This window comes from Falco punctatus, assembly GCF_963210335.1.
Source record: "Falco punctatus genome assembly, chromosome: 14".
NCBI lineage: Eukaryota > Metazoa > Chordata > Aves > Falconiformes > Falconidae > Falco > Falco punctatus.
In genome coordinates this window covers 4,989,998-5,001,548 of record NC_137594.1, presented here as the reverse complement: position 1 = coordinate 5,001,548, position 11,551 = coordinate 4,989,998, and the positions used below count along the sequence as shown (strand labels likewise).

Genomic DNA, 11,551 nt, shown 5'->3' with positions numbered 1-11,551 from the left:
GATACTCATGCCCAGGTCATCCTGCTTCAAAACCTGAAAAAGGCCAATTACAACATCCCAATCTCAGTGACAGATTCTGGAAAACCACCTCTGACTAACAACACAGAACTGAAATTACAAGTGTGTTCCTGCAAGAAATCCAAAATGGACTGCAGTGCAACTGATGCCCTTCATATCAGCATGACCCTTATCCTTCTTTCACTCTTCAGTTTATTTTGTAAGTCTTTTCCTGAACTGTAAGTAATGAAGTATTATTTAGCTGCTCATTTGTACGCTGCATAAGCAAACCTACCAAGGGAGAAGTTGAATTCATACATTGATATCATAATGCAGTAAATTTTGGTGGTTTTTTTCCTGAGGAAGTAGCTATAAGGCAGAGGGAGGGGAGGGGGTTTCATAGTCAAAAAATAGCAACAAATGCCTGGTTGTCAAATTAAAAAAGAGAAGCAATAATTTTAAGCAGAATCAAAGGGAATTAGAGCTAGCATATGATAAACTAAGAAGCACCAGCTGTAGTAGCAGATTTGTGAGACACTTTCTTTCATCTCTCCCCACTTGAATTCAATTCAAGAACAGAAACAGGAGATTAAAGGTGTACTTCTAACAATAGCTGTTCAGGGTCACCATGAAAATGAGTACTGTCTGCTTCAATCTATTCCTCTGTATAAAGTGCGCAAGCAACTGGAACATGAGGAACTTATTCAAGATTCTGGGCTTAGAGCCATCCAGAATTGATAATGAAATTGCAAGTCGGGGTTGGAGGGCAGAGAGAACTGATGTGTAAAGGAAGCTTCTGAGAAAGCTTTCTAAAAGAGACAAGATCCCTAATTTGAATTGGAAGGAGGTGGTTTGTGGGTTTTTTGGGTTGTTTTTTTTTTTTTTAAAATAATCCCAAAACGACTGAACAGTAGGAATTCAAAGCCATGGGATCCCAGCATCTAAGTTAGATATGTCCCTGGCTTGTCCTGTGGCAGCTTCCAGCAAAAGTTTTGATGCAGTGTTATTTTTTATTTCTTGTCTGCTAAAAAGGAATAGCTGTATCCTACAACTATGAGAGTAAATCTGTTATTCAAGGATTATTATCATACTTCTGTGTTAGTAAAATACATTGTCTGGTCATGGTGAAAGGCCTTATATTCTTGATGAGATAAAATCTACCATGAGGCAGAGATAGAGGTCAAGGCAGAGATAGTTTACACATCTGAGGCGTGTTGTATGCTTGATTACACATCTTGTCAGGTTTTGTCTTATAATATATTACTTTTATCCCAAAAGGTTAGCATGAAGGTCATTGTAAGAGAATTAGAACTAGCTAATGTTTGTGATGCTCTTTGAAGATGAAAAGGACTATATAAATGCTAAGTGCGAATTCAAGTTCTTTGTTCCAGTCAGTGACACTTGAAGTATCTCCACTGGCTTTGGCTCGGTTATTCTGGGTGCAGTCTGCTGGAACCAAATACAGACTTCAGCTGTTAGAAGTAATTTGTTAAAAATATTTGACAGTACGTGACACTGTTACATCAGTGATATAAATATGCAGCCCATTGATTCAAATATATTCTTGTTACTACTTCATAAATGTTGCTGGTGCTATACTAGGCATGACTTTCACCACAGCAATTACTTTCATATCTGACATGATTTGCACTTGAACTTTATTTACATTAATGCATCTGCTCAGAATACAATGAGGTAGAGAAAAGCTTTTTGCTTTTGAAAGTATTCGCATTGCTTTCTTCTATCCCCCAAAGAAGTCTGATCATTTTCCTTATGTTGAATTTTAAAAAGCAGGTTTAGGGACTGGAAAGCTCTTCTTGCATTGCTCCTCTTGATTACAGATCTTGTCCAGCTGGACTGTGGGCAGCATATAGGCCTCTGGCACCTGAATGGTGCTCTGAAGGACAGGGATTCCCTCTCTTACTGTAAAAGAGTAAATAGCACTGAAGAGTCTTTACACTGTGAACAATAGAGACATGCCTGGAGCCTTTCTGATACCTTACATTCATTCAGAGTACTGTAATAAGTATGGAGGGAGCTTTAATTTTAAACAAAGAGTGGAGTAAGGTTACGCACATACTCTGCCAGCAGGATGATGTTCGTTTCTGTTGTCTGAGTAATAAAACCAAAACAAAGAGAAATAGTAGGTGTGTTGAAAGGAAGGGGAAGGAAAGATCTCCCTCTTGGGACAGAGGCTGTTTTATACATGGTTGTTGTGAGTGACAGTCTGAATTCCACAATAGACTTCAGCATGGGGAGACCTAATCCTCAACACAGGACCACGGTTTTTGTTAAAATTTTCTGCTATTCAGTTGTGGGGTTTGGGTTCAGCCAGTCACACAAAGTGAGGCTGGTTATTCCATGTCTGGTACAGTCACCTTATCATGCTTATGCAAAGCCAGCACACATAACAATTTTCATAACCATTTTCCTCAGGTGTAAATGATTACATGGAGACGTAAAAGAATGAGGCCAGGAGCCAGTTAAAATAATGTCGTTCTGTATTTGAACTTCTCTAGAATGTGCTGGTATCATTGCATTCCCAATTCATTTTCACACATAGGGTTTTTTTATAACTGCGATTAGTTCCATTGCAATGTTTTCTATAGTCCAAATATTTATCAGAGTAATCAAAGATTACGATGCCATAAAAACAAAGAGAACTTTAGTGCTTATTGAACAGATGAAACATCCCATTTCTAGTGGCAAGTTATGGGTTTAATTTTTGCAAAAGCCCTTACGTGGCTCACTTTGCTCCCAATGTTTATGTTTTATGAGGCTCTTGTTCCTAGGAGGTAAATCCTTCAGTCAAATGAACTTTGTTATTCATGCCAAAGTATTTCTTTTTGTATTTGACATCTGCTGTGAGGATAGATAGCCTTATGAAAGAGCTGTTCATGGTAAAAATGCCCTGCATGAATCTCCTCCCCATACAAAACATCTTGGTATTATCATTTAAATGATGCAATTATTATCTATACTTAGAATATGTGCCTCCTTCATAAATCATGAAGGAAGTCATATGTGGTAGACTTCTGAAGTATCTGAGCATAGAACTGAAGAGCCTGATTAAAACTGTAATGCATGCTAAAAGGAGCAATTTTGCTTATTCTGTAGCAGCCCTACTGTGTTCAGTATATTGAGGGATAACGGGATACAGACTGCAGTTGCCCAGAAGCCCTTGGAAAGGTAGATATACTCGGAAGAAGAAATATTTAGGAGTTCTTGTTAGTCAGAAATAGAAAATACAGGATGCCAAAGTATGTGGACAGATTGCTGGTTTTCCACAACAAGAGAGTAAGGTCTTTCATGGGATTAAAAGATGGTGAATACAGAGTTGATTGAAAAAAAAAGGTGCATCTTTTGTATTTAACCTAACTTGTTACCACTGGGAATCACTGAAGTCAAGCTGGGAAGATGTATAGTGGACAAGTAGAGGACTTTCTGAAGTTCTAATAGTTCATGCTAATAAATATTGGAAAGAATATTAAGGCTGTCATTATTGCAGACATGATGTTTAAGGTGAGACGTAGTGTAGTGGCATCTTGTCCTCTGTCAGCTTTTCCCAGCCACTACTGGAGGAAAGATAGAACCAAAATGTACTAAATTTTGCTCAACCTGAATTACTAAATTCTAAAAGAACAGATCAAAAAAATAGATCTGGCTTCCTAGTCAGGAAGAAAGACTGCAGAAATTAGTTACTTGAGGAAGACAAAAAGTGGGAGAAATTGTGTTATGCAGCTGTCTGGTGCTGGGTCTGAGGTTGTCCGTGTTGTCCTTTACTGCTCTGTCATCTCAGTCATCTCATGTTGGCAATGAAAACTGCCCCAGGCCCTATGGGAGACTGCGAAATAACTTCTCTAGCTGGCAGAACTATACTTTATAGCAATTACAAATTGTTTATAACATTATTTAAAAAAATATTTGCATTCAGGACTTTTGATTTGACAATAATTATTTCACTTAATGGCATATTCATAGAGTGATAATTGCATTTAATGTTTCCTTTTATATTCTACCAGCATAAAAGATCAAGTTAGATTCAAATGTGTTGAATCAAGGGAAAAAGAAGAACTAAAAGCACAACAGCCATGTCCTGAAGAAGCAGAATTCAGAGCAATTCTATTAGTAACTCAGTTACACTAGCAATAATATTTTCCTTAAATTTTCTTGTTAGGAAGACTAGACTTCGAACACTTCATGTTGAAAAAAAATATTTTTGATATCTTAGTTGACTGTCATCCATTGATAAGAAACTTCTTTTTGTTAACACGGCCAGCAGACTACAAAGTTGTAAGTTGATTTGAGCTTAAAGTATTCCATTATTATGAACAGCATGTAAGGTAAGAGACTGGGGGGGAAATACTGCTATGAAGAAATTAAATAAGCTCGAGGTCTCTACATTGAAATTAATTTGTTAAACTGAGGGTGAAAGGCCTCAGGTGTGTTGAAAAACAGAGGCTTGCACAGATGTCTGTACTGTGATTGCAAAGAAGCCTTAGTGACACCCTTGAATTTAACTTATTAATTTCTACCAACTTTTCCTGGTTTAATGCCTGCTATCCCACACCATAATTTTTTTCTGATTTGAGGAATGCAGCTACAGGGTAAATAGAAATAATGTCTTTTTTTTTTTTTTTTATTCCCCTTGAAAATTACGTATTTGGTATTAAACTATCACAAAAATTCAAATTATAGTAAACTGGTGGATTTGAATTTACCTGAACATAGACAGCTGGAGTTAAAACTGCAGTGTTATCTTTCACCCAGTTCATTTTTCAAAGCAGGAGAAGCATCTGTATCTCTTGTACATCCTATGTTATTTGTGCAGGAATATCAAATATCTGAAGACTGAAGCAACACATTCTTGAATGGCATAAGACTAAGACAAATCATAGCAGGTTTCACATGGAAAAGACCTTTAAGGTCATTGCTCTTTCCATTACAAGTGCAGATTTGTTACCTGCAGATTCACAGTTTTCAGCCTTTATTGTGAGTTACTTGGCTTAGTTTTAGAAAATCAGGTAGCGTATTTTTTTCATGGCGCAGCTAGTAGGATTTTTGTTTTTCCTAAGAAAAAAAGAGAGAGTTCATCCCTATTCCATATATTCCAAAAAGGACCATTCCCAACAGGTGAAATTGCTAAAAAAAATACTTTAAAAAAAATATCAGTTTAATTAGAAAGACTAGGACAGTTTGCAAGATAAATTTTCCCATATCTGAGAAGTAAAATTTCCCTATATTGGCTAGAATTTCAAAAACTACCAAGATAGGGAGTGTTTTGCTGTGAAAGGCGGTAGGGGGTAGGTTGGGGGTGGGGTGGGTGTTGCACTATTCTAATTTATATTCTTGCATTAAAGTGCATATCATGTGGGTACCTAAAGTAGCAGCTAAGTGATGCTAAGCAAGTAATTTGAAATTACTGACGTTTAGTGAGTTCCAGTGATGTAAATCTCACTTCCTAAAACAAATAATATCAGCAGCAACATCCACTATTACTCTAATACTTATTATATTTGTTACAGATGCTTTTCTCCATATAAACATTATTCATGTTACCGCTAAATTATCAGTGAATATAGATGCTTTCTCAAATGTATGTATGAGAACAATACCATTGTTACATGTCTTCTTAAAGATTTTGGTCCATTAGACTTTAGTAAGGAAAGGATGGTTTGGGGGGTTAAAGGACTGCATTCAAATTAAGATGGTTTCAATTTGAATCTCTCTTTGAAACAGACCTCTATGCCCAGTCTTCTAATTTCTCTACGGGTCTACTCAGTCCTGCAATTTGTTGTGCAGTTGGCTTTGGGAGCCCACCTAAAGTTAATGGGGCTTGAAATGGCACAGAAGTCCATATGTATGTACATAATTGGAGACACGATGTTTATATACCTAGTCATATAGACATGACAAATAGAAATACTCTCAAATTGTACATCAGCATATTTAAAATGTACTTAATGACATTACATTTTATTGAGTCAATTAGCTGGGAAATGGCATTTTATGCACATTTTAAACCATCCAAACATGTTCCAAAAGTATAGACATGAAAAAATACGACAGTTTAGAAGATGCGTGTTTGGAATGCAAAAGAGAAAAGCATTACTAGCAAATACAGCTCCTTCCCTAAGAGCTGTAATATTGTTCCTGATGGTCATTCTGTAGACATGAAATGAACATTTAAAGAGATTGGCTTGATAGACCATTCAGTGTCGTGAATTCAAATGAACATTTTATGTTTTCATTTTCTCAACAGTTCTCAACAGTAACTGTTGATATATAATATATTGTATTTCTTTTCTGAACAACCTCTTAAAGTCACATAAATATATAACTTCAGATAGTTATCATCTGAATTTGTTCTGTAGTGGACTATGGCTGAAAACGAGAACTGAATAAATGACCAGTTCAAATATGTTTTCTGTCATTAATGGCTACTATACACCATGGGATTTTTGTTTCTTTTAGCTGTCTCTGTTGTTGGATGTTTTCCCACTCTATAACATCCAAATGCCTCAAAATGTGGACAGCTTGTTATTCAGCTTTAAATGTGATATGTGATATTAAAAACTAATAGGCATAGACTAAAATGTGTGCAAAGGTTAGATGATGTTGCTTTTGTTTCTCCACTGGACAACTGATACTTACAAAGTCCTTTGGAAGGCCATTGATGTTTGGAGTATTTCAGGCTACATCCTAAAGCCTTACTTTAGCCATACACTTAATTTACATGTCATTCTTAGCACTTATGTAAGCTGTCATGCTTATGAGTTCTTCTTGAAATATTCTGAAATAGGTTGAAATCAAGACAGCCAAACCTGGAAATTTTCTAATTTGATTTTTCCTTTTCCATAGCTTCTAAGCATAAGAATATAAATGAGAGAAAAGTATTATTTACTAAGGGTTTTTTTTTTTTTCCAGATGATTCTTTTAGTATTTCAGGCTGGGGTTAATGTATACCTACAGATCTGAATGCGTCTGGACTACTTACTTATGTTCACGTTCTACTTATTAAAACCTGATAGCAAACTAAGCTGTACTGCTGTGGAAGATGAGAACTGACTGCTTAAGCAGTTATACATTGCTGTAGAAGGCTGGCTAGCCATTACATTTGATGCATTTCATTTTCAGCATAAAGATGAAAAAATAGGAGACTTGTTCAATGCTATTATTTCAAAACTGTACTTATTCATTTCACTTGCTGAAATGTATCAGATTAAAGCACGAGGAAATATACTTCCAGACTGCAGGCAGTCAGTTCTGCAATTGTTATGTTTTGAAAGAACTGGAAAAGAAAGGAAGCATTTCTTTCCTATTGGTCAAATGAAGGCAACATTGCTTTAGCAAAGTATCTAGATAAAATACATATCAATTAAAAAAATAGTAATCTAGGACATTTTAGTTGCTTTTCGCTAGAAATTACCATCACTACCAGTATGGTGCTTCATATTCCTAGTGGACAGGAATTCTATTACAAGATGCTTTATGTGATAAATGTAGCAGTGCCCTGGATTGGGTTGTACATGTTTCTAAACTTTTAAGCAAACATAGCTAATCCTTTAGTTGATCTGAGGAACTTTCCTTTCAGCTGGTGTTTCTTGTATGCACATACATTTCGCACTTCATAAGAACAGCCCGTGACATAGTGAGTATATATGACAAGGAAGAGGTGAAGCAGAAACAAGGATTCAACAGGGAGCAGGGCCCTTGCCAGAAGGGTAAGAGTGCTTTGGCATAAATCAGCACTGTTTAAGATCTGCCAGTAAAGTCTTACAATAAATAAATTAGCATTGAGACACACACACAGATACCTTTTGAAAATTACTTCAGCCTGAGCAACTTAGTCCCATGTGCAAGCTGATTGCTTTGGATTGGCATGTTTCTCTACTGTCTTGCCAGTTTTGGCCGACTGCATAGCACGCACCATGATTTCAGCTCCTGAAGTTAAATATTGACATTGATACATGAGAGCCTACTGAAGCTTTGAGCAGAATTATGAGACACTCATTTCACAAACACAGTACTAGTGTATACTGTATTTTTCTTATCATTAAGAACTTTGAAATAATTTACTCACATTAATGAGAAACAAATTATATACAATGCTTTAAGCTGAAAATTTTCAGGATAAACTCATTTACTTCTCTCTTCCTTATAAACTTTTCCACAAGGCATTACTGTTCAGTGAAATGGCTAATTTGCTGCAGTCACAAGCATACCTACTGCTCTTCCTGACACTAAAACTAAATATCTTAATTGCAGGAATAAGGGCACATGGTATCTGTAGGGGGTAGCTGTTTCAACCTCAAATTCATTGAGATTTGGGGTGAAAAAGATTCCCTTCTGATTCCCTTCTTTTTCTGAGAAGACAATACCAGGATAGTCAGAAACCCTCTAAAATTGGTGAGGATCACATTAGAGGCTTCAGTGAGAGCAATTTCTGCAGAAAGTTATATATAGCTATGCTAGCTTTATGCTGCTCGTGCATTCCCCAGATACCTTGAGGGAAAGGTTTGGGGTGACCATGTCAGAACAAGGATGCACACACCGCCTCTGTGGCTTTCACGCCTGCAGCCGTATGCAGAAAATTACTTGTTGTAGGTAGACAGAAATCACGTTTAAAACAACACATGGTGTGTAATAGTTCTTGAGTGCCGAGACCAGCTATGGAGACAGTGTTGTTCTTAACAGCCAATACAAAGAAAATAAAATAATTACTAGGCATAATGATCATTAGTGTTCGGCTCTAAACCTGCCAGGCACAGGCTTACCAGGGCATTAAGTGCCTAAAAGAGAGTGTGGATCAGCAGATGTGCTCCCTGCACACATTATTTGCACATTTTATGCTCACAGTATTCCTTAAATACTAATATCTTTTATGTGCTGTTACCAGCTGCAAACTTTAAAACATGTGTCATATAAAATACATAAGAATGTGTCCAAAAAAAAAAATAATTAAAATCAACACAGACCCATTGTAGTCAGTAGATAATACCAGAAGTCAGTAGTCTGTAGCTGAGCTATTTAGGAGGTGGGACTCAAGAAGTAGACCCTAATAATTTGGCAGTATGTATTTCTGGAACTTTCATTTGGTCCTTCATTATGGGAAAAATAAACAAGAAAAAAAGCAAACAAGAATACTATAATTCCTATACAGAAAACAATAATGAACATTGGAAATCCAGCTGGAAAAAGAGAGATTTTAAATATGGACCAGATGCTTATCAGATCCCCCAAAAAATTCTAATAGAGCAGTTCTGTTGATTTCAGCAGATCTGCTAACATTCATCGTGGGGTTTTCTGCACAATACTTTACTTGTTCTTGACTTCTGTAGATTTTGTATTAAGGGAGTTAGTTACTGGCCAGAATGTTTGTCAAATAATGCTTTATATGACTATATTTGAATATTTTTGAAAGTAAATTTGTATCTGATAAACTTTGTTATTAACCACAGAAGTTAGATTAACTTAACTTCTCTATTAGACATGAACAATTTTGTATCAACCTTGTGTGCAATAGAAAGAACAAAGACAGATTTGAAATCAAGTGCTCTTACTGGAAGTACCGAAGATTATTATCTACTGAAATGTTACAGCCCAAAATTCTGAATGTTGAATCTGATTTTAAAAGCCAAAACCTACTCCTTTAGTCATCCACCTTTATAAAAGGGTCAAGTCAGCATTAATGAGCAGAGGGATATAATGCTATCCTAAGGTAATTCTTTTAACACAACCAGTTAAGGCTGGCAAAAGGGCTGAGCTGAATTCATAGCAGTCTTGGCACCCTTTGCCAATGCTAAGATTTTTGTAGAGGTGTCAGCAAAAGCAGATGTTAAGGAGACAGCATTTTATAGCTGCTTGCAGGGAGCTCCTCCTATTACATGAGAAAGCCTGGGGAAAAGCCCAAACAGGTTTCATTGAAAACGTGTCAATGAAAGCTGATATCATGGGCTATGAATGAGAGGAAAAACAGGTCGTGTAGGGATAACTTGAGAGGGAAGAGGCCTTGAAGGAGTCACAGTAACAGAGGTTTTGTCAAAGTTATGGACTAGGAAAATGCTCCGTACAGCAAAAGATTGACAGGGTAGGAACACACGGTACCTTGAATTTGTCAAGAGCTTGAAAAGATGTTGTAAAACTGCTAACTGAGGAGAGCCTGGGTAGGAGATTTAGCTGTTTGAATGGCTAGAAAAAGCACTTTTGGACAATATGTGAAGAAGAATCCTCTAGATTAAGACATAACCTAAATATACGGACCTAGAAAGGAGATTCCGTGACAAAAACCTTCTCCAGTTTGGGTCTGGGTTTAGATTTCAGTGAGAGGCAGGATGATACTGTTGTCCTGAACAATAAAAGGAAGAACTAGAAAGGAGTGCTTTAGGGGAAAGGTTTAAGAGCTCATTTTGCCTGTGCAGAGCTGCCAGCTAAACATTGAAAAGGTATCAGAGCTAGAGGTCGACATTTTAGTCTAAATGGGAGAGCAGGTAAAGAGAGTAAGATCTCTGCTCTGTCAGCACTGAAGAGATTGTTGGATGTGTATGAATGGTGTCACAGAGAAGGGGAAGAAATTAAAGCGGGGGTGAAAAAGGTTTCCCCAGAAACTTGGGATGGAGGGAATGGTACAGAAGGACATGCTGGAAAAGCGATTAGAGAAATCATAGTAAAATGACAGGAGGGGATAGTCACAGGAGCCAAGCAAACATCAGATTTCCAGGCATGTGATTAAATGGCTTGAAGGCAGCTGATAGGTCAGAAAAGATCCAGTTGATAAGCAATTTCAGTAGAAAGCAGAGAGAGACTATAGAGCTTTTAGATGAAAGGGAGAAGGAATGGGGTAGTGCTTGAAGAGGCAGATGGGGCAACAGGGAGAATCAAAAGCATGCTTATATTGAGAGAGAGAAGCTAGCCTTCAAAAACTAGCATAGGAAAAAGCATATTCCCAATTAAACCTGAACTAACTAGTTTTAAAATTTGTTTACTCAGAAAAGGCAAGATAAGGTAGTAGCATTCATTATATCTGTCAATATGATGTGAAATACACAAGCTTTTCTTCAGGTCTGCCCATAAATCAACATATATTGCCCTTTATTTACAAGCTGTTGGTGAAGCAGTCGCTATCTGCTTGAATTTATGTGGTATTTATAAACTTTGTGCTGACAGATTCCCTCTGCTGAAGTTTCAGCCTATGGATAGTACAGAAATTCAGTGCTACAGTTGCTGTGCATTCATCATATACAAGTGCCTGTCCTTAGCATGAAGACCTTCAGGGATCTCCTAAATATCAAGAGGAGTTTTGCCAACACAAAAGCTAGTGTTACTTCCTTTGAGACAGGATTGAACAATGCCCTTTAAGGATACTAAGCTTCACTGCGATCTGGAAGTGCTATTTTTGAGGTGGTCTGGGAGATCAGAGTCCTCAACTCTTGCTTTTCACTACCCTGGGAGATCAAGTTGTTAATGAGAATTTAGTCCTAGCTGGAATCCCTAAACCAAATACATCCAGACTTCGGCAGTCATGATCACAAATTCCTTACATGTAAGTCTGGCT

The 11,551-nt window shown here is 37.0% G+C and overlaps 1 protein-coding gene across 2 annotated transcripts in view; it reads left to right on the top strand.

The window, feature by feature from the left end:
* CDH13 (cadherin 13) overlaps positions 1-11,551 on the top strand; it is a 509,852-nt gene that overhangs the window by 491,020 nt on the left and 7,281 nt on the right. Inside the window, exon 13 of one of the 2 annotated variants that reach the window (XM_080410698.1) lies at positions 2-217. In XM_080410698.1, the coding sequence (XP_080266824.1) occupies positions 2-217 (216 nt within the window). Of the gene's footprint in view, position 1; positions 256-11,551 lie in introns of those variants that run through there. The other variant, XM_080410697.1, reaches the window with a different exon arrangement.